At 42.7% G+C, this 21765-nt stretch overlaps 2 protein-coding genes and 2 non-coding genes across 10 annotated transcripts in view; 2 read left to right on the top strand and 2 right to left on the bottom strand.

Moving 5' to 3' along the window:
* Positions 1–716: 716 nt before the first annotated feature.
* si:ch73-40a2.1 (tyrosine-protein kinase receptor Tie-1) lies at positions 717–12425 on the bottom strand. Its single transcript, XM_064325732.1, has 15 exons — positions 12069–12425; positions 10592–10653; positions 9437–10067; positions 8945–9100; positions 7990–8322; positions 7121–7277; positions 6234–6331; positions 5387–5485; positions 5014–5094; positions 4725–4817; positions 4072–4199; positions 3358–3467; positions 2983–3142; positions 2642–2775; positions 717–2243 (listed from the first exon to the last, which is right to left on the bottom strand). Exons 1-15 carry the CDS (start codon positions 12184–12186, stop codon positions 1940–1942), a joined length of 2664 nt encoding a protein of 887 aa, XP_064181802.1. The 5' UTR covers positions 12187–12425; the 3' UTR covers positions 717–1939.
* trnar-ucu (transfer RNA arginine (anticodon UCU)) lies at positions 10996–11088 on the top strand. Its single transcript has 2 exons — positions 10996–11032; positions 11053–11088. It is a non-coding gene; the product is annotated as a tRNA-Arg (tRNA).
* A 3272-nt stretch (positions 12426–15697) lies between the features above and the next one.
* The window catches only part of ehbp1l1a (EH domain binding protein 1-like 1a), a 46035-nt gene continuing 39967 nt past the window's right edge, over positions 15698–21765 (bottom strand). For all 7 annotated transcript variants that reach the window (XM_064325725.1, XM_064325726.1, XM_064325727.1 and 4 more), the window contains 5 exons: positions 21369–21480; positions 21003–21102; positions 20806–20879; positions 18447–18561; positions 15698–17685 (listed from right to left, as the gene is read on the bottom strand). In XM_064325725.1, coding sequence (XP_064181795.1) covers positions 17598–17685; positions 18447–18561; positions 20806–20879; positions 21003–21102; positions 21369–21480 — 489 coding nt within the window. In that variant the 3' untranslated portion in view covers positions 15698–17597. The remainder of the gene's footprint in view (positions 17686–18446; positions 18562–20805; positions 20880–21002; positions 21103–21368; positions 21481–21765) is intronic.
* On the top strand, positions 19716–19786 carry trnag-gcc (transfer RNA glycine (anticodon GCC)). The gene has a single exon. It is a non-coding gene; the product is annotated as a tRNA-Gly (tRNA).

Below are 21765 nucleotides of genomic sequence, written 5' to 3'. Positions count from 1 at the left end.
TATTTGTAAGAAAGTTTGACAGTAGATAACTTCCAGAATGTCGAACTTACTTCAGGAATATGCTTATGTGCAGATCGTGCAGCACTGTGCCTCTAAATTTAAAAGTTGTTTAATAAAGTTATTTTCACTAAATGGGACTTACTGTCACGTTTTCATTTCTATCACAGTATATAATTTCCACCAACGCATTGTAGCCAGTCATTCAAAAATATGACTCATTTAGTCGATGGAAAAATAAATCACTTTTTACATGCCTGGAAAAAAAATCAACGTTGCCTCCTTAGACTGGGTACTTCCACGAAGTTCCGCTGTTGTTGTTCGGTGTGACGGAAAATCCAGTGAGTTGGCACTCTCTCGCCACCTCGTTTTGCTCCCTGTGGACGCCTAAAGTCAACACGGATGTTGTAGATCGGGGTGATGTGCGGAATTCGGGAGTGCTGAGCGTAAGCTCGCGTATGTAGGCTGCATGTAAGCTACTGTGTTTATTATGGTAAAAGTGCTGTGCTTTTCAGTATTACTTTCCTCGCGTTGTTCTGACAATATGACAGCACAAGCCTATCCGTGAAGTAGTTTTTTTGTTTTTGTTTTCGATTTTTGTGTATAAACTCTACTAAATCGCATTGTTTCCAGTGGTACGGCGTGAAATGTTTTTGGCTTCAGATGTGGCTTTAAATTTTTTACAAAAACGTGAATAAAACGACTCGTCAGCAGTAAGCTACACGAACAAAAACTTTATTCCAATTTTCCTAATTGATTCCCGTACAAAGGAATCTTTAACAATTTTATCTGAGTACAATAAAAATGAATGATCATTACGAAAGTCTTCGTATTTTAGTTGCGGCAGGCTCTCAGAAGTAGTCTATCTGTGGTGTTTTACACACCCTGAAAGACAACATCACGTTTGCACGTTTGCTATGCAAACGAATAAAACTTTTAATTCATGCTCTACTACGTCTTCCGGATGACAACACCCGACTTTTTATGAATGACTTTCTAGTCGGCCTCCTGCAGCTCATTATTAAGGAAAATTAGCCTATAGCAAACGTGGAAACGGCGAGTGCACAAGGTTATGCATTCCAACACTTAAAGGGTATCCACATTTACAAAGAACAAATTATCATTTTTTTAATACCAAACTTTACGTTTTTACAACAGACACACATACACGAACGCACGCGCACGCGCACGCGCACAGACACAGCAAATGGAACTGGCATCTCTTCCCCAAACATGTCCTTGAGCTGACTTGGCATTAATCTAGAACTATATCAGACACTGGAGCCTTCGCCTCGCGTAAACGTGTGATTTACTCGAACGACGTGCCCTCAGGGGTTGCATAGGCTACTGTCCAAACCTCCAGTCGAAGCACTAACCCAAACTGTCAACTGTCAGAGGCTTATAAAAGTCTTGGTGATTGGAAATCTGAGTGGAATCACCAAGGGTACCACTAAACTATGCAGAGTTGTTAATATCACAAAAAACAACCAAAAAAAAAAAACAGCAGAATAGACTTTGAGGTATGTACACTGATTGTTGATTTAAAAAATAATGCCCTATTTGCACACATTTCTATACAAGATACATTTTTAAAGACTTCATTCAAACGCATTTAGCCTACATAACTCAAGTTGTGGTGTTTTCTCTTACATTTTGTATTTTATGTTGCATATATAACTTCACTGTCAGACTTCAGCCCTCAAAACATTACAAGTCATGAGTTGTCAAAAGAAGTCATTGACCGTTGGTTTACTACCAAAGCACATCACTGGAAGCTTGGCGGATTTACAGGGAGTCAACCTGTCCAGGCCAATGGTGCCATAGTGACAGGTGAAGCTATCACTCCTAACCTGTCTCGGTATTCTGGTTGGAAGACGCATCAGGCTGTTTTGCGATCTAAGGCAGTTTATGATAACGGCGATTTCAGTGTAAACCCCATTGATCAGTTCGTATGTGTCTGACTCTTGAGGTACTGCAGGTAGCCTTCTTCGTCCTCCGCAGAGGGGGGGACGGCCACAGGGCTGGGCAGGTAGACGTTGCCCGTTGCCCCTTCCTCAAACTCGGGGTCCCCTCCCTCAGCGGCCCTCTGGTCGGCGGCCGTCAGGCCCTGGTTGATGTAATGCACCTCTTCGCTGGCCTCCAGGGGCGGCAGCTCGGAGAGCAGGGCCCTGAGTGTGTCACCCAGCTCCCCAAAACCTGGCCTCCGTGCGGGGTCTCTGCTCCAGCAGCTCAGCATTACCTCATAGCTGACAAAGGTCGTGGGGGAGATTGATTATAGTGAGCCATGTAATGTGGTTAGAAAACATTTAACTGCCTCTGAATTGCATATATAGTATTTTCTGGTACAGGGCTTCGTGCAATTAATTGCTAAAATTAGCATCTTCAAAACCTTGCATAGGAATAGTAGAGAGCTAAAATCACCTGTACAGTTCTATTTTAGGTTTGCAGCTAATGCCGGCTGTCTCACAGTTTACGCCCGTTCACTCTGGAAGTAAACCTACTGACTTCACTCCTTCTGCTTTGAGTCATTAAGAACATTAAAAATGATTGATGGTATACGGTGCATGGGCCTGGGAATCTTACTACATAACTTGGGAAGCACTGGCTTTGACTGGGTGATTTGCATGCAGTGGGGTGAACTCACAGCTTAGGGTCACATTCAGGCTGTTTGAGCCGGTGGCCAGACTCCAGGAGGTCCAGAAGCTCGTGGTTGTGGACCCCGGGATAGGGCGTCCTGCCTCGGGAGGCGATCTCCCACATGGTGACCCCGAAAGACCACTGGGACAGGCACACACACGGATACATACACACACACACACACACACACGCCGTTTATTTCAAAATAAATTTTTGAGTTCGAGAGGGGGAAGAAAATATTTAAGTGAATATCTACTTTTATTTCTGGTGCCTGAAACGACTCCCCATTCCTGCCCCCCCCCCCCAAAAAAAAAAAAAAAAAAAAAAAAAATAAATAAATAAACGCACCACGTCACTTTTCACGGAGTAGATGGACTCTGAAAGGCTCTCGACTGACATCCACTTGATTGGCACACGGACGGCTGCCGTCTGCCGGTAGTAGTCGCTGCTGTAGATTTTCCTGGAGAGGCCGAAGTCGGCCACGCACACCCTCAGGTCATCACCCAACCTGTGTGCGTCAGAGACGGTGCACTGCTTTCACGTACATTTGTTTGTGATCTCGGAAAATTTGGAAAACTATAATAAACATTATCTACTTGGTTTATGCTCTGTGCAGAGTATAGAACACGCACACTTCAAAAACCTAAAACGATGAGCTAGTTCATAATTCAGAGCCTGATGATGAATCTTGGCTGATTCAGTGGCGCCACCTGTGGGACTCACATGCAGTTGCGTGCAGCCAGATCCCTGTGGACGAAGCTGTGGGAGCCGAGGTACTCCATTCCAGCTGCGATGTCAATCATGAAGCGCAGCAGACTCTGATAGGGCACAAACTGAGACAGGGACAGGGTCATATATCTGACTCCTCCCATATTATGGCACAAGATAAATAAATTACTAGAATTATTACCACACTTGGGTAAATGATCAATTTCTAAATTACCTAGATTATTTTATTGTTATTACTATTTATTTATTTAATCATTTAATTATTTATGTGTATGTGTGTATATATATATATATATATATATATATATATATATATATAATTTTTATTTATTTTACTGTTACTGTTTTTACTAATTGTTTTATTTCTACCTCCACTGTTCTAATTTTATTACTATTTCTGTCATGTAAAGCACTTTGTGCTACAAATCTTTTTATGAAAAGTCCAATACAAGTTTATTATTATTATTATTATTACTATTAAATTTATTTATGGTACATCTGTAATTACGCAATTGTTGCAACAGTAAAGTTGATCTATCATGCATTTATTGTAGCGACGGCATCAATTTCTCAACTGTTTCAGTGTATACAGTATTCTACCACTACGAACTAGTGGCTACTTCTCCAAAAACCCATGCATAATATCAAAATGCGTCCATGCCAGTGTGTGCGTAAGAGGGAGAGAGCATGTAGACCTAAGTGTGTTACCATGGGTACATCGTTGTAGCGAGTGGCGATGAGAAAACGTCTGAGGTCTCCGTGCTTCATAAACGGCAAAATCAGCATTGGCATGGGGACAGAGGAATCCTGCTCTTGCACCTGCTCCAGGGTGACCCCTGCAGGACACAACCAATCATTACAGCCACTTTGAAACACAGAACACACTTGGGTCTGAAGACCTCTAGGGGTACAGCAAAATGGCAAACATATTTTTCCTGTTTAAGAATATTTCAATTTCCCCCCCCCCATATTTGATCAATTAGATATTTAGATTTTCAGATAAAAAAAAGTGTCTGTTTACACTTTTTACATTACACTAAATAGCTAAACGTCTTGTTCAGGCTGGTCATTTTAGAGGGCTTGAAAATGTCTGGTAGCCTCTACTCTGCTGATATTCAGCATTCACTGTCCTCTGAAAAATTTATTAACTGAAATTTATTGAAGATCATTGACCACTTCACTATGTGCTGAATGAAACATTTAAAGTGCCAGAGTGACATGTACTTAGAGCCAATTAGCATCGCCCTGTAGATGCACTTCAGCCAATGAGAATCACCTGGTAGAACTGGGGGCCGCCTTGCGACAGACACTGAGAACCCACAGTGTTTTGAAGGGTTAACACAGAGACGGGCTTGTCGTACCGAGTAGTTTGACCACATTATCATGATCGAAGCCTTGCATGATCTCCGCCTCCTTTAGGAAAGATTCTAAGTCATCTAGGCTGTGTATTCCCACTGAAAAGAAAACACAGGGAAACCAATGGGTAATTATTATAATTATTATTATTATTATTATCTACCGAAATATTAATATTATTTATTCCGTTGCGATCCGTTAATGAAATGCAGCATTAATGACAGTCAATGTAAAGGCCTACACCTCAACAATAAACTGGAGGCTGAAAATAAATAAAGGTAAAGGTAAAGGCACCTTTCATCGTCTTCACTGCAACTTTGACGTCACCTCCTTCCTGTGGGGAGAAGACTCCTTCGTAGACTGACCCAAACTCTCCTGAAAATGTACAAAAAAACACAATCTTTTTGTTTGTTGAATGGCAATTCAAAGAGATCAATGTGACTGGTTGTGACTGAATGTGACTGGATGCGACTGGATGTGACTAGTTGTGATTGGATGTGACTGGGTGTCAGTGGATGTGACTGGACGTGACTGGATGTGACGAGTTGTGATTGGATGCGACTGGGTGTGAGTGGATGCGACTGGATGCGAGTGGATGTGACTGGATGTGACTGGGTGTGAGTGGATGTGACTGGATATGTGGGTGCCAGTGGTGGGCATGACCCACCTGCACCCAGTGGCTTTCCCAGGGTCAGAGACCCACGATCCACCAGCATGTCCTTCAGACTGGTCTGTAGTCGGGTACTCAGGCCTTCCGGAAGCTGGCCTGTGGGGTGGGGGGGGGAGGAACGACGAAGGAGAAGTGTAAAAAATAGAAAGATGAACAAGAAGAGTGAAGAAGAAAGGATGATGGGGGAGTAAAGAGTGTACACCCAGAGGAGAAGTGAAAGTTAGGACAGGGAAGGAAAGAGGGGAAAGAAAAATTGATTAAAAAGACAGAGGAGGGCAAAAAGAGAGAAGAAGAGGAAAGGAGTGTTGTAAAGATTCATAGAAGGGAGGGAATCAGCAGAAAGATAAACAAAAGTGAGAGATCAGAGATGCGTAATGCGATCATCGAAAGAGGGGAAATCCAGAACACAGGGCCGTACAAATGCGAGAGAGTGCAAGCACAGGAAAAGGAAGCCGTGTATACAATAAAAGCAATCACTGTAACACTGTCTGTGTTTAATGTGAGGGAGTTATCTCTGTAATGTGAAATATCTCTAAACAAATATTTACCAATCACCAGAGTGTTTACACTAAGGGCGGTTATATGGTGTAATTATCCAAAATGGCAACTTTAAAAAAGAAGTCTACGTGTTCTTAAATTTTCTGAAAGAAAACCTAACTCATAAAGGAGTGCCAAAATATCTTAAACATGAAATATGATATGTACAAATAAATCCAATGTAAAAATGAAAAATAGCATGTTTATTATTTATGTGTACAACAACTAATATGAATTTTTGTACTTATGTACTTACAGTTCAAAACAAGTACAAGTACAGTAAAAAGCTTCAGGGTGCCCCACTCACCGCTGATTGGCTGGGGGGCAGGAGTGATGTCACGTTGCTCGGGTCGACGGTACCTCACTACTGTTGACATGGGCATAAGAGGCTGCTCTTGGTCTTGGCTTGATAAGTGAGAAAAAAAACAAATAAATAAACAGCAACATAGTGACTGTACAAGATCTCATCTGCAAAAATTAGTGACAGTTTTCCATTGACACACATTTTGCACAGAATTGGCATTCAACACACTGGACTTATAGAGCAGCATGTAAGTATTATTCTGAGTGAAACAATTACTCTCTGTCTGCAATGGATTCTCCTCTCAATCTGTATTGACATAGATGACAGCAACCTTCAATACAGTTAAGGGAATTCTAATGACACATTTGTGATCTTACACCTTAAAAGGTTAATACTGAAAACCAATTCACGATAAACAGAACATACTTATGGTGTACAATAGTGCTCACCATGACATAGTGCGGTATAAACACAATGCAATAATGCATGTCTTTGAAATACACTCAAAGGCCATTGTTATTAAATATAATTGGATTTTACACAGATTCAAAAAGCAGGGGCTTTCAGGTGAATCCCCGTGTAACTGTCTCAGACTGACTGCATTGGGTTTCACAAACACAAACAGCCCCTGAATACCATGTACTGTGTACACAACGAACCCCGCTGTGTTCTATTGCCACATACTCCACATGACTTTAGTTCCTCACGTTTTACTTTCACGTGGTCAGGGAACTTGCCTGGCCAGGATGCTTGTAATCTGAGGGTCTGACCGCACTGTAACTGGACACTAATCTGGTCCTGTTGTTTGCTGGATGAGGGAGAACCGTGATCCCAGATGGGATCTGACCCTTCAAGACATTTAGCTGAGGGCTGGATGAGAGTGTATTCACCTGAGCTTGACGTAGCGGCGGCGCTTATAGCAAACGCCCAAAATGGCCAGGGCCAGCAGCAGCCCTCCCCCACAAGCCCCGCCCACAACCACCCAGAACGACGGAGGACCTCCCTTGATGGTGGCAGGGACACTGGTGTGGACGACATCGTATTTCCCTGCGTGCACAAAATATATTCACGGACATAAACACACATGCGCAGACACGCGGACATACCCAGCAAGGGTGCACATACACACAGGAACACACGCAAACACATGCAACGAAGACACGCATGAAAACACACATACAAATGAAGGCAAAGAAATACAGACACACAAAAATGATTCTATTAAATAATATCAACAGATTCTCTAAGATGTTTTTTTAAAGAAAAAGAACATTTTTTTTTCAGTGGGCTAGAAAGAAAAACAGGCATGTCTTCCTCAGGACTAAGCATATCTCCCAGTGCAGAACTGGGTGGCAGTGTGGTATAATGGGTGTGGAACTGGTCTCGTAACCAAAAGCTCACAAGTTCGATTCCTGGCTAGGACACTGCCAAGCAAGGTACTTACCCTGCACTGCTTCAATGTATATATCTGGCTGTATGAATGAATGGATGCAATGCTTAATTTTTTTATGTAAAAGTTTGTAAGTCACTCTGGATAAGAGCGTCTGCTAAATGCCTGTAATGTAATGTAAGATCAATTCCACCCGCCAAATCTTGTGTAAATGGAGCAACGTTATTAAAATAATAAGGAAGGAATATTCTCCTTGTTAACGAGGAAAACCTCAACAGGTAACATTGATTGGAAACGCCAACAGCAAAACAGAAAAACGAAGCAAAACGGAAAACAGCAAGCAACAGAAAACGTGTTTCCACGACGCACATCTGTCAATGGTGATGGAGTTGGCGGAGTCCGCCCCGCTGAGCACCGCGGACACGGCGTTGGCCGCCACCACGGACAGGTGGTAGTCCGCGCGCGGGTCCACCCCGGTGACGTTGACCGCCGTGTCGTTGAGCCCGCGCCGGCTCGGCGAAAAACGCACGGCGTCCCCGCACGGCTCCCACCGCCCCCCGGGGTCCTGCTCGCGCTCCGCGCACCGCACGTCGTACCACAGCTCCGCCCTCCCGCCCAGGTCGACGGGCGCGTCCCAGTGCAGCTCCAGCCAGGAGCCGCCCTGCCGGTGGATTCTCACCTTCCGCGGGGACGAGGGGGGCTCTGCGTTGTCAATCAAAAAAAAAAAATCCATTATTTTACACAACTTGAAAGGGTGAAAGCATGACATGGTCTGTATTATTATTATTATTTGTAAAGACATGGGTGGGCATGGCTATTTACTATATTATTCCCCAATTAATTGTTTTTTAATTCACAGATATTAATGGGTCTACCTCTGATTAAATGGTAAATGGACTGCATTTATATAGCGCTTTTATCCAAAGCGCTTTACAATTGATGCCTCTCATTCGCCAGAGCAGTTAGGGGTTAAGTGTCTTGCTCAAGAACACTTCGACACGCCCAGAGCGGGGTTTGAACCGGCAACCCTCCGACTGCCAGACAATCAGTCTTACCTTTTGAGCTATGTCGACCCCATTATGTCGATTACATTTTGAAAACGCACTCCATAAAAAATCCAAATTTTTCAGGTCTAGTGCCTTTAATTTTATTTTGGACGGTTGAAAATATATTTTGCTTTATGTTAAATTACAATCACAACTAAAAGGTACAGAACCCACGGTAAGCAAACAAATCCATAAATAATGCAAGTTCTTCTGAAATACATTTTCATAAGGTTTAAGAACATTAAGTAAAAAGGTATTTTTTATAGGCAAAAACTTACTTGTACACCCCATTTCAATGGGGTCACCTGACACACGAGAATATCCCTGCATACATTCACACTCCACTGCCCCCTCGCCATCTGATTTGCTATTGGGCGGACATGGGATACACGCCCCACTCCCATTGGTTGGTTTGTACGTTCCAGCTCTGCAAGCTAAGTGTAAAAAAATACATACATTAGAGAGATATGTAAGAATGACTGTCTGAAACCCCTTGAATCAGGATAAAGGAGTCTCCATATGTGTGTGTGTGTGTGTGTGTGCGTGTGTGTGTCCTGCGTGTGTGTGTGTGTGTGTGTGTGTGTGAGGAGGGGTGGTTGTAGACATTGCAGATTTCCATTGGCTCAATCTCTCATTTTGCAGCAGAGTTTCAAGCAATGTGACGTGATACAAGCGCAATAAAGTGTGTTAAGCCGTTGTGCGGTTGCTATTTTCCAAATGCAGATCCATTACTTTTGTCCCAGATACCGCATGTTTGATGCCCCACTTACCCACACAGAGTTCCCTGGCCTCCTGGTGCCCTGGAACGCAGTCACACTGGCCCTCCAGAGGACCCCATAAACCGTTGGCGTGACACTCCCTCTGGGGCGGTGAAATCTCCACCGAATTCTCCACGCAGGCACCGCTCACCGGCCCTGTCCCTCCGACCACGCTCCCAAAACCGGCCCGGCTTTCCACGAAGCCTGGGCATCGCCTGGAGTAGAGCCTGACGGAAGCGATGAACACGCAGGGCCCGGAGTAGGCAAATCCCAGGTGGAAGCCTTTCCGCGAGAGATGGCCTAGTGGTAGACCCCGACTGAAGTTGAGGCTTTGCTCAATCCCTTCCGGTATTTTGGCTGTTGGGCTGAAGGGACGTGGGGCACGAAGGGCGTGAACAAGGGTGTCATTATCGCCGGAAAGTCGCTTAACTGGGCGATCCGATTCTCGGAAAAACACCAGCAAGGGGCTCAACTGAGAAGTGCCTTCAGCTTCCTGAGTGAAGGTCAGGTCCATGAAGAGCGTGCGGCCATCTTTCTGTGGGATCCAGTCGCTCCAGAGGGTTCGAAGGTCACTGTTTGAACTGCAAGCTTGGTAGACAGTGTTTGCAGTCTCCGATCCCAGTTTCATTCTAACCTCACTCCACTGTAATGAAATCCGGTAAGAATCAGAGCAACTTGGTACACTGCAAAGGAATAGCTTACAGCAGTGGCAACCAAACCCTGCTCCTTCGAGATCTACCGTCCTGTAGGTTTTCATTTCAACCCTAAGAAAACACGCCTCATTCAACAGCTAGAGATCTTAAGATGCTAATTAGTAGAGTCAGGCGTGCCAAATTAGGGTAGAAAAGAAAACGAACACGATGGTAGATCTCCAGGAACAGGGTTGGTTACTTCTGGTTTACAGAATGCACGTGTTAAGTGTGGTCAGGATAAAAAGGGAAGCAAACGAGCTTCTTGGTTTCTATTAGCTTCTGAAATATGTTTAAGACAAAGGACAGATAAAGTTGTTCTCTTTTCTCTTAGGACTGACTCTTTGAAGAGTCAGTGACTTCTTTCGACGGACTGAAGACTCAAAGCAACGCCCCAGAGCCATGTCCTTTCCATAAATGTTCGAGTACAGAGCAATAAGTTATCCGTGGTGTAGAAGTGATGTAAATGAATGCTTACCCCCTTTACTGGAAAAGACGTCCACTGCAGTTCCGAATGTTTTACAGTACTGTACAACTCCTCTAGAATGAGAGACGGAGAATCGAGGTGGAGAAAGAGAGAGATGGTGTTGGAGGTAGTGAGTGAGGGAGAAATGGCAGTTGTAACAGTTTACAAAAACATTGAAAAGTATATTTAAAATATTACACAAATCTCACATAACAACCTCAGTCTCTTTCACCATACGAACGTCCCCATGAAAACTGGACTTGGCTGGAAAATGGCTCAATGTGTCCAATAGGCCAGACAGCACACTGAGAAAAGCGATATCACACTGTCGCTTTCTGCCTGTGGGAGGTAGTTGCAGCGTAGCGTGGAGGTAGTGTGCCCACTGGGAGGATGCCGTGGCCCATCGCAGAGCAAGGGGCTCTGTGGCGCAACGGATAGCGCATTGGACTTCTAGACTGTGGCTGTGTGGAGTCATTCAAAGGTTGCGGGTTCGAGTCCTGCCAGAGTCGAGGTGTTTTTACTCTAACGTGTCTGGTGGCATTAACATTGGATATGTGATCATAACTGATCCTACTCTAGATGCAGAGGAAAGTAGCCTGTTCCTTATCAATCTACTATCACTCTTATTCCACTTGTATTTAGAGTTGGTTTAAAGACAACCTACACCGCTACCTCTGGTAGGGCAAACCCATTAAATACCACTGCATTGACTCCAGCAAATGGCATAGCCCAGACTCAAACCAAAGAGCCAGGGCTAGCCAGCTACACTCGTGTTCAAATAAAGATTTTTACTCTTTAATACAAATTAACATGGAAAGGGATAAATCAAAATGTATTATTGTAAATATATTTCATGACACAAAATGTTTTTTTAAGATACTGTATTTTCCTAAAGCATTAAACAGTATATTAAACCAAAGGCTTTAAAAAGTTATTTTTAAAAATAAAAATAAAAAACCTCTGCTCTAATTTTTTATCTGCCAGACAAGATAGAAAGCTGTGAACAAAAACTTTTGCACAATTAAGACATTTTGCAAAAACTTTATACAATCCACCATATTGTAAATAAAACATTTTAGTTCAAGCATTCAGAAATATTTTTTTCCTCAACACGAATTGAGTCCGCCCGCGCCTCAGTCCCTCTGGTTGAGGAATCTGTGAATACTGTGATTTAATTTATAACGTTGTTATTCAGAGCGCGCGGCTGTCTTAAACCGGATACTTCCATGCTCCGAAGTACGCGGTTTCAGAGGCTGCATGTTTTCGCGTGACTGAGAACGAACATAAAAGAATTTCTGATCAAAACCGATTTTAAGTGAATGACCACGGTAGTTACTTTTATCGTTAAAATTGCTTTTGGGTTTTGGGTATTGGTGTTATTACGCATAGCAAGCTACTGTTAGCTGATTTGCAGAGAAAATTAAGGTGAAATCGACATAAAGTACGTCCTGCCAAATAAAGTGGAATTCAGAGCACCCGAAAAACATACCTTCCTCTGGCGAAGGTTGCTCGCATGCTACGAACAAACACATCCATAGACACAGAGAGAAACGCAGGAGGACAGTGGACACAGCTGCCGTTCCCATATTCACAACAACTGGCGCCATCTAAAATGAGGTTTATTAGACTCCCAGCTCGGACGACATAAGACAACACTCAACGATTAACCAATAGCGAAAAAATACTTATTTTTAGTATGGAATCATACAAAATAAAAGATCCCTCAAGTTAGATCACGACACTTCACTGTATGCCTTTCATTCGTCCATTTTCGTAGTTTCCAATACTTGGTGTTTACGAAGGCCAACAATCCGTGCCACTGAGGAATGTTGGTGTGCCTGTAGCCTAATAACTTATTCGAGTTCCCTCCCACGTCCGGCAGGGTTGAAGTAGGCTACGTGTTTTTATTTTTCAGTAATGTGTATACATTTATATACAACGAATGACATCATAATAGGGACGATTAATCAACTATTATATTGGTCGAACGAATCTTTAAAATTACGTGATTCAGATTTATATGTACCCATATTTATGTGTAAAACCGTATAGGATTATACGTGACACATCTTTTTAATAGGACTCTTTAAAAACAATTTAAAAACACGTTTGGTTTTGACCACATTTAATGGGTGCGTTATATTATTAATGTATATTCTTTCTTCGGTCATACTTTATTTGGTGTATTAAGATTAAGATCACTTTTTTGCCAATTAAAGTAAAGTAACTGGAATGGTCAATCACCAGAGAGTGTATGTGTGCTCTATCTGGACATCCAAAAGTATATTTTAAATAAAATGAATGGGAAATAGTTATGAACTCCACATTACATTACATTACAATCACATTGCAGACGCTCTCAACCAGAGCAACACACAGTAGGCTAGTGGGGAATATTGTTACCCTTAGGAACACAAAATACCGTAATACCAAGACTGCACAGAGTGCCGTTTTTAATCAGTATGTGCAATGTTAACAAACAACACTGTTGTAACTAAAGGAAGCGGCACTATACAGATAAGCGATCTTTCACAACGGTAGCAGGAAATCCAAACTCCACTGAGGTAATACTACTGTGCTTTTCAGGAAATTAGCGCACACACTAGAATGATAGTCTTACAGTGCTGTGAAAAAACTATTTGCCCCCTTACTGATTTCCTCTATTATTGCATATATGTCGCGCTGAATAGTCTCAGATCTTCAGGCAAAATGTAATATTAGACAACAAATGTAAAAAAAAAAATTAAAAAAAGAGCATTTCCTTCATATGAACCTTCAGTTCAGAAAACTGAAAAATATTCACCGAAAACCAAAAATAAAACTCAGAAAAATGTGTGACAAATTGAAGTAAAAAAAAAAAAATTGGTTTATTCAAGGAAACTTTTTTTTTTCCCAATGTGGGGGTCCTGGTTCAAGAATTTACAGATCAGACGGTATTGCATGTTGTCCACAAAACCTAGCTTTGCATCTTTCGCAGATTTAAACAGTTGGATATAGACTGAGGCACTTCGGTATATATCCGTTGGCTGTGTCGTATCTGGGAGCTGAATCTGCAACCCTTAAAGGTCGAGTCCCGACCTTTCTTCGCCTGTGGTCCTAAGACCGCTCTTTTTCACATTTTCTTATCAGGAGTAAATATTTCACAACATATGGGCCCAAATCTGTTTCTCTTCTTGTTAACCCTTGTGCACCTTGTTGGTGTTTATTATTATTATTATTATTATTATTATTATTATTATTATTATTATTATTATTATTATTATTATTAAATAATATAATAATAATAATAATAATAATAATAATAATAATAAAATAAAATAAAACATTTTGTCAGCCTGGCCACTTTTTACCAACTGAAAACAATACATTGTGTGATTTCTAGAAAGATGAGTAAATCAGATGATCAGTGAAATTAGGAAAATCTGAGACTAGACTATGTCCAGGGAAGTATACAAAAAGTGTTCACAATATATGAAGTGAAACTAATTTTCATATCACTCTCAGAAGAACGGGTTCCAGAGGAACCCTAGTCAAGCTCACTGGTTCTATGTTGGGCAAAATGGTGAAAACACTTCACATCTACAAGAGGGTTCCGTAAAGAACTAAAAAGGGTTTCCCTATGGAGACACTCAAAACAACCTTTTCCCATAGCATGCAGGAACTGGGGCCTTGGGCTATGCATGGCAAATTGTGGTCACTCACTCACGGACGACCTTTCAGGGACATTTTGTGGGACACATGCGCAGATGGTGCTTCGTTTAGTAGGACGCATGCGCAGGTGTGCCAGCTAAAACGTGTCTGCGGAAGTGAGTTGCGCCGTGGGTCTGGACGGTTCCGTGCTTGTTTTTCCCGAGAGTGTACAGTATATGGTTAAAAAAAAAAAAACATACAAAATTAATCTCAATTATTTTTCAACTTGACATCACTTTTCCTCAGGAACAGTAGGCTGATGACAGTAGGCTTCACTCCAGTTTCGATGTATTTACGTTTCCTCTGCAGACACAGCAGTGGGAGCCATGGGAACGGACAGGCCAAGCTGCACGGCCTCATGGGTACACTGCGGAAGTGAAAGTGCGTGCTCAAGCACTTTAACGTTAACATTTGCGCACGCTTTGAGTCACTTCCAAGTCAGCGCATGTGAGTCTGGAGTTCTAGAACAGAACAGTGCGAATCCTAGGAAATTAAAGACATCAAAGACCAGTTCAGGTCAATTGCAGAGATACATAAGTAAGTAAATGCAAGAGCAAATGTGGGGGAGAAAAAAAAAAACTAGCATTTTATTTGAACTCATTTACCTATGATTATACCTTGGGTCAAGCAAGGGCAGGGGTGGGCAATTCTGGTCCTGGACGACCTGTGTGTATGCAGATTTTGTTTCCACCAATTACCCTGGCTGAATGGGCAAATTGACTGTACAGAGCAACACTGGTCCACTCGCAGATTACTGCACAGTAAAGCGTTTCATATACGGGCACAAGAACAGTCTTCGGCTGTCATTCATTGGGTCATCAAGAAATGTGGCTGAAATGATTGATGGCAAAAGTGTTAAGCCTAATTAATGTTCAGAAACGTTTGGTAAAGCTACATTGTTTTTTTTACCCTGGGAGTGTTTATTTTTGAGAGCAACATAAAAAAAAATGTAGGAACATTGTTACCAAGGGTGGGTTGAACTTTGTTAGTTAAAATATACTTCCTTTTTGGACAGGAAGATTGCATGATTTCATGCTGGACATAAATAGCACTTGAAAAGGACAGAACTTGTTGTGGATCCTATGTTCCCTAGCGCCACACACTAGAGACTCATGGCTGGCTTTGCTCATTGGCCAGGGACTCACGGCTGACTTTGCTCATTGGCCAGAGACTTGTGGCTGGCTTTGCTCATGGGCCAGAAACTCCTGGTAGGCTTTGCTCATTGGCCAGGGACTCATGGCTGGCTTTGCTCATTGGCCAGGGACTCATGGCTGGCTTTGCTCATTGGCCAGAGACTCGTGGCTGGCTTTGCTCATGGGCTAGGTTTCTTGCGATGTACTACCTGTCCAGTTTCAACTGTCAGCCACAGTGTACATGGGCTCATTGTGAACATGCAATGCAATGAAACGCACTCAACAGAACAGAGCATTCTTGGAGTATTCAAACGGATTTATTTCCCCAAACGATATTGTTTTTTTTAAATATATAAATAGTGCAAATACAATATTTAAAGCAAACGATGAGATTTTCAGAACAAAGAAACAAAACTAAACTTCACAACCGAACGGCAGTAAATTCTCCCCCACTCAAAGTGTAAACATGCTGCACCATTTTAGAATAAAACCAACTGAAGGTCTCTGAGAGAAACAAACAAAAATATTTTCAAAAATAAAACATTCACTATTAGTTTATCCACACTTATCTTTCATCAAATCAGTTATTTTTCATTAAGTCTGCTGTATGTGACATCACTAGTCTGTCCTTGCAATTTGCTTATATTTCAAATTTACTGTTTGGCATCATATCATATGAAAACTATGAGGTAATTACTGAACTTAATTTGTTAATGTAATAAAGGTATGTTGCTTGAGAATAACTATTAATGTTAAAACCAGGCACTCCACTACAGTGGAGTACAGATATAAGATTCATATTTTTAAAAAATGCCTCAAATGGCGATTTTCATTTCTCAACTGGCAAGAATGAGAATTCTGTTTCTGTGCCTACACGTTCAGCTAATTCACAAGGACATGTAGGGATTCTCTATGAAAGAAAAATAAAATAAAAATAAAAAAATACAGAACACTGAACCCAGGAACAGTATTTGGTTGCGCTTATCATGCATTTCTCAGGCAGAGTATACTTGGTGTGCATTCACCAGGTTCATTCCAATTTTCTCTACTTCAGATACTCAGTGCACTGTTCTTAGACTGTAACATTAAGGCAAAAGTAAATGAATCCTTTTGATAGGACACCCCCGGGTGCCGGGGCTAAGAGTGAACAGTAGCAGGTGGACAGAACAGCAGATGTAGATCATCCTCTCTGTTATGTAATGCTATCTGTGGCTCTATATGTTTACCTAACTTTCTCTCCTTACCAAAGCAAAAAATAAAAAGTCACAAAACACTTGCCCAGTACCCTTTATATTTTTCCTCTAATCAGTGTGAATCTATGGGGCCTCGAGGGTTTATAAAATGACGAAAACACTTTTCTCTTTTTTCCCCCCCCAAAAACAAAGCAAAAACATCAAATAACATCAGTTTAGACCAATAGTTGTTTGACTTTGCGGCGTGCTTTCTACAGACCTGTCCACCCAAGAGTCGCTCGCGGGCATTCTACAAGAGCTCTGCGCCAGAGATTTGTTCAATAAATAAAAACAAATAAATAGACGTGTGATGGGTTAAGATGACTCCTTGTGAACTTGTCAAAGTTAATCCAAAGCAAAAAATAAAGTCGTCACCTCCATATTTTCCACCTCAGACTGTCAGGTATATGCAATACACATTTCTAAATGCCTGTCCACATGCACAACAACCAAACTACTGGTGTGGCTAGCCCATTTAGGACTACCATTTAGGCACAAAAATGTGTTTGTTTGATTTGAATAAAAATGCAGTGAGCCTACTGCATATTTAGAGTACAGTGTGTTTGTGGGCTGCCTGAGTTCATTACCCAGCATTCCATGGCATGACCTTGGGTGTGACAAACTCTCCACACCAACATATATATATATATATTTCTTTTTTTTGTTCAAAAATAGTCACTTGCGGAGTTGCGCTGCAACAGATTACGACAGCAGGTCAGTTTATGTGCAGAAAAAAAATCTTCACCCATTCAATGCTGACTGTGAAATGGGGGGCAGTAGTTGGGGGGGGGGCGGGGGCATTGGCTGATAATCTCCTAGCCCCTAGGAAGACATGACCGTGACGTTACGGTCAAATTCCAGGCACATGTATGGCAGATGTGAGAGAGGGGAGACTGGTTATATTCAGGGGGGCAAGGGGCAGGGGGCAGGGGCAGGTCAGGGTGTAACACAGGAACTGCTCCCTCACTGCAGCAGGCATTTCTCTTTGCGGCTGTACTTCTTACGCCGCAGCTCCAACCCCCGCTCCAGCCTCTCGTCTTCTTCCAGCGCCCTGTGTACCAGAGACACCGTCACGGTGGAGCGTGCATTTTACACAGAGATATTCTCAGTCACAGTGTAGCAGAGATATTCTCAGTCACAGTGTAGCAGAGATATTCTCAGTTACACTGTAGCGGAGAACTATTCTTATTCACAGTGTAGCACAGAGATATTCTCTGTCACAGTGTAGGATGGATATTTTCAGTCACAGTGTAGCAGAGATATTCTCAGTTACACTGTAGCGGAGAACTATTCTTATTCACAGTGTAGCACAGAGATATTCTCTGTCACAGTGTAGGATGGACATTTTCAGTCACAGTGTAGCAGAGATATTCTCAGTTACACTGTAGCGGAGAACTATTCTTATTCACAGTGTAGCACAGAGATATTGTCTGTCACAGTGTAGCAGAGATATTCTCAGTTACACTGTAGCGGAGAACTATTCTTATTCACAGTGTAGCACAGAGATATTCTCAGTCACAGTGTAGCACTGAGATATTCTCAGTCACAGTGTAGCAGAGATATTCTCAGTTACACTGTAGCGGAGAACTATTCTTATTCACAGTGTAGCACAGAGATATTCTCTGTCACAGTGTAGGATGGATATTTTCAGTCACGGTGTAGCAGAGATATTCTCAGTCACAGTGTAGCACTGAGATATTCTTAGTCACAGTGTAGTACGCAGACACATGTTCGGCTGTGTGCGACACTGTGAATGTGTGTGCTGCTGTGGTCTTGGGGCAGCCTGTGTGTGGGCCAGCGTGTGTGTCTCACCCCCTCTCTTTGGCATCCATGTCCCGAACTAGCTCGTCCCTCTGGTTGACCAGTGACACCAGCTCCTGCAGCAAGAGCTGCTCCCTGTGTTTGTGGGCCAGGGTCTTCTTCCAATCTGGACAGAGAAAGAGAGAAGGGTGGGAGAGGGAGAGAGATGGTGGGATGGAGGAAGAGACACATGCATAGGGAAAAGGGAGGAGCGAGAAAAAAGTGAGAGACAGGAGAGGAGAAGGAAAGGGAAAATACAGAAGAAGATACAGGGGAAAAAAAAGAAGGGATGGGAATTGCGGAAAATAGTTGAGAAGGAGAGAGAATGTTGGAAAAGGGTTCAAACACTTTTTCAAACATTAGATTTTAAAAAGCATTTGGAGCCGATATTTTCAACTGAGGTTTGAGTATGCAGTGTTTTTTTTTTTTTTGTTCAAACAAATTCTTCTGGACTTAATTTACCGAAATAGTCAATCAGGCATATATTCATTTCATTCAGTTACTTACTGAAAGAATGAAGACCCTGAACCTTCCATGACTGACTCAAAGGGTCTTACAATAGGACTACTATTGTTTCTGTGGTCCAGAAGATAACCCAGGATGTGAACACTGCGTAGCGCAGTTTCTCTACCTCAGATCGCCCACCTCCCCACCACCCAACCACCACGTAGCCACTAGTAATAATAATGAATGGACACTTTTTAGGCTATTTTAGGAAGTGATTCATAGTTGAGAAATAATTTCTCTAAATACCCAGGGTTTTCCCTGCAATGAAATGTCTAAGGAGGACAGCCTAGGTGTTTATTCTGAGCCACCACTTACTAATATGTAATCCTTTAATAAATATTTCAATTGTTCCTATTTTTTTTTTTTTTTTGTCACACATTTAATTTTTTTATAGCCTACATCTCAATGCTCAAAGAACAGAACTTTAAATTCTAAATGTAGCTGAATACAGGGAGACAACCTGTTGAGTTGACAATGGCTGTAAAGCCGGACTGATTGCAGTCGCTGTCACACAAAGTCGCCACCTAAGCCTCTATTTTAGGCCAGGAAAAAGGGAATGCAGACCATGTGAAACAAGTACTTTCTTTTTTTCATCACGTCCTCCCAAGATTATCATTCTCAAAATTCAGTGGAAACAGCACCACAATGCATTCTGGGAACTACCGAGGTTCCAGGTAGTTCTGGGTACGGATGATTCCTGGAGATGATCTGTGCAATGGAAAAGAGGCTTTATTTCCCCTAAATTCCCAGCCTCAGTGTGTCACAGTATCAGAAGCATTGGCGGCTCAGTGGTAGAGCTCTTGCCTGCCACGCTGGAGGCCCGGGTTCAGTTCCTGGCCAATGCTCCAACAATGTGCAAGCCAGTGCATTCGCAGTCCTGGAAAAATGGGAGCGTTGCAAAACGTATACCCTAACGGTAACAACATTGGTCAGCCCCAGAGGCATTGGTTCTACTTGCGTTAAACTAGATGTGCTTCGACAGTAGCTTGATAGACGGGTAGGGTGTCCCGCGAAGATTGTTAAAGGGGTAGACTGGTAGCCAATAGGGTCCCCCTGCTTGTCCATCAACAGTAGAGTTGAATCTCTGTTTATTTAAAACTTTGCTGTACTCTTCACACCCTTCACTTTGCAAAACTCAACTTCCCCATTCTGCATACGGGCTGTCAATCAACATGTTGTGCAAAAACTATTTTTCCAGGATAAATATAGTACTCATATTTCTATGGAAAATAAGGCTTTAAGAAATGACACCGTCAACAAAAAGAAACCCATGACTGTGGTTATTGGGTAACTTTGTGGCTAACATCCCTGTAGCCACGACAGCACTCATGACCTCCCATGTCATATTCCTTAATTAAACCACAGCGAGGGGTTGAATCGGCATATTGCATAGCATAAACATAGCCTAATCATCTATTTTTATATCAACTAAGTTTTTTTGTTTTGTTTTGTTCAATAGACCTGAACGCAATGGAATTGAAAGTAAAATGCACGACAGTTATAGGCATTCATACAGCCTGTCTTGAGAAAGCCTGCCAGCACCCCTCAGTCTACTTTCATGCACACTTCGTAACACTGCATAACGTCAATGTTAAAAGAAGTCGCAGCTCAGAAGGTGCCATGGCTGGGGTTCGAACCTGGGCTGGGGGGAGGGGACGGGGGGAGAGGGGGGGGTGTGTAAATCATACACGGCTCCGGAGTTGACCACTTGACAGACTGCAGTGTATCAGCCTCGCGTAGTGCAGGTTGTGTATTTTTGTAAAGGTACGAGTATAACAAAAAAAACAGCTCATTCACTCATGACCAGGATTAAGGTGGAGTGAGCTAGTTTGGGCCCTGCGTAGTGTTCCGGCGGTCTTCTGACCTTCGACGGCCATCATGGCTCGCAGCTCTTGGGTCAACAGCTCAAACCTCCTCTCCAAGTCCTGCTCCTCCTGCCTGTGGGGCAAAAGGGATCAGCCTTTAGGGAGGGAGGGAGGGAGGGGGTGAGAGAGAGAAGGAGAGAGAGAGGAGCGACCGCACAGAACAGTAACCGCATGCAAGCGGGGCGGGGGAGCTCACAGCAGCTGCAGGTGGTCCTGTCTCCGGATGAGGGCGTTCTTCTTGTTGACGAGAGTGAACCACTCCTGAATCAGTCTCTCCTCTTCCACTCGGTCACTGCCTGGAGGAGCAGAACTCACGCCATCACTAACCCTGTGATAATGCTAACCTGTCACATTTAAATTTATGTAATATTTTTTTTTTCTGTTTCATTAAATTACAAGGTATTATTTCTAAAAGCAGTTTGTTATCCGGTCTTACTGTATTCTCTGGTTTTTTGGCAGTTTTGTCCAGCACCCATGCTGCCTTTGACGCCAACTTAACTTTGATTTTAATCTTAGATCATTATTATTTTTAAACATTGTGTCAGCCGCCCCCCCCCCTCACCTGACTCCATCAGGTGTCTCAGGGCTCTCTCCACAATGCCTGCTCTGTTGTCTATGTGCCTCTGTTCATTCTCCAATGCCTGTATCTCATTCAGGACATACTGACTGGTGTCCTGCATCCACGGAAACACACACACACACATACATGCACGCACCCTCACACACACACACACACACACAGACACACACACATGCACGCACACGCATAAATACACACACACACAAACACAAACGTATGAAGAGGCGCAGGTATGCATATTAAGCATGACATACACACAGACGACTATAAATACAGTGAGCTACAAAGGCGATTCACGGACAAGTGGACTGAGATCCGGTGCCAATTACAATTTGGAAGTCAACTAATTTTTGAGTAAAAAAATGGGGAGACCACCTTG

The sequence above is a fragment of the Anguilla rostrata genome, chromosome 3, assembly GCF_018555375.3.
Source record: "Anguilla rostrata isolate EN2019 chromosome 3, ASM1855537v3, whole genome shotgun sequence".
Lineage (NCBI taxonomy): Eukaryota > Metazoa > Chordata > Actinopteri > Anguilliformes > Anguillidae > Anguilla > Anguilla rostrata.
The sequence above is the reverse complement of the archived record's forward strand: the minus strand, read 5'-3'. Positions and strand labels throughout refer to the sequence as shown.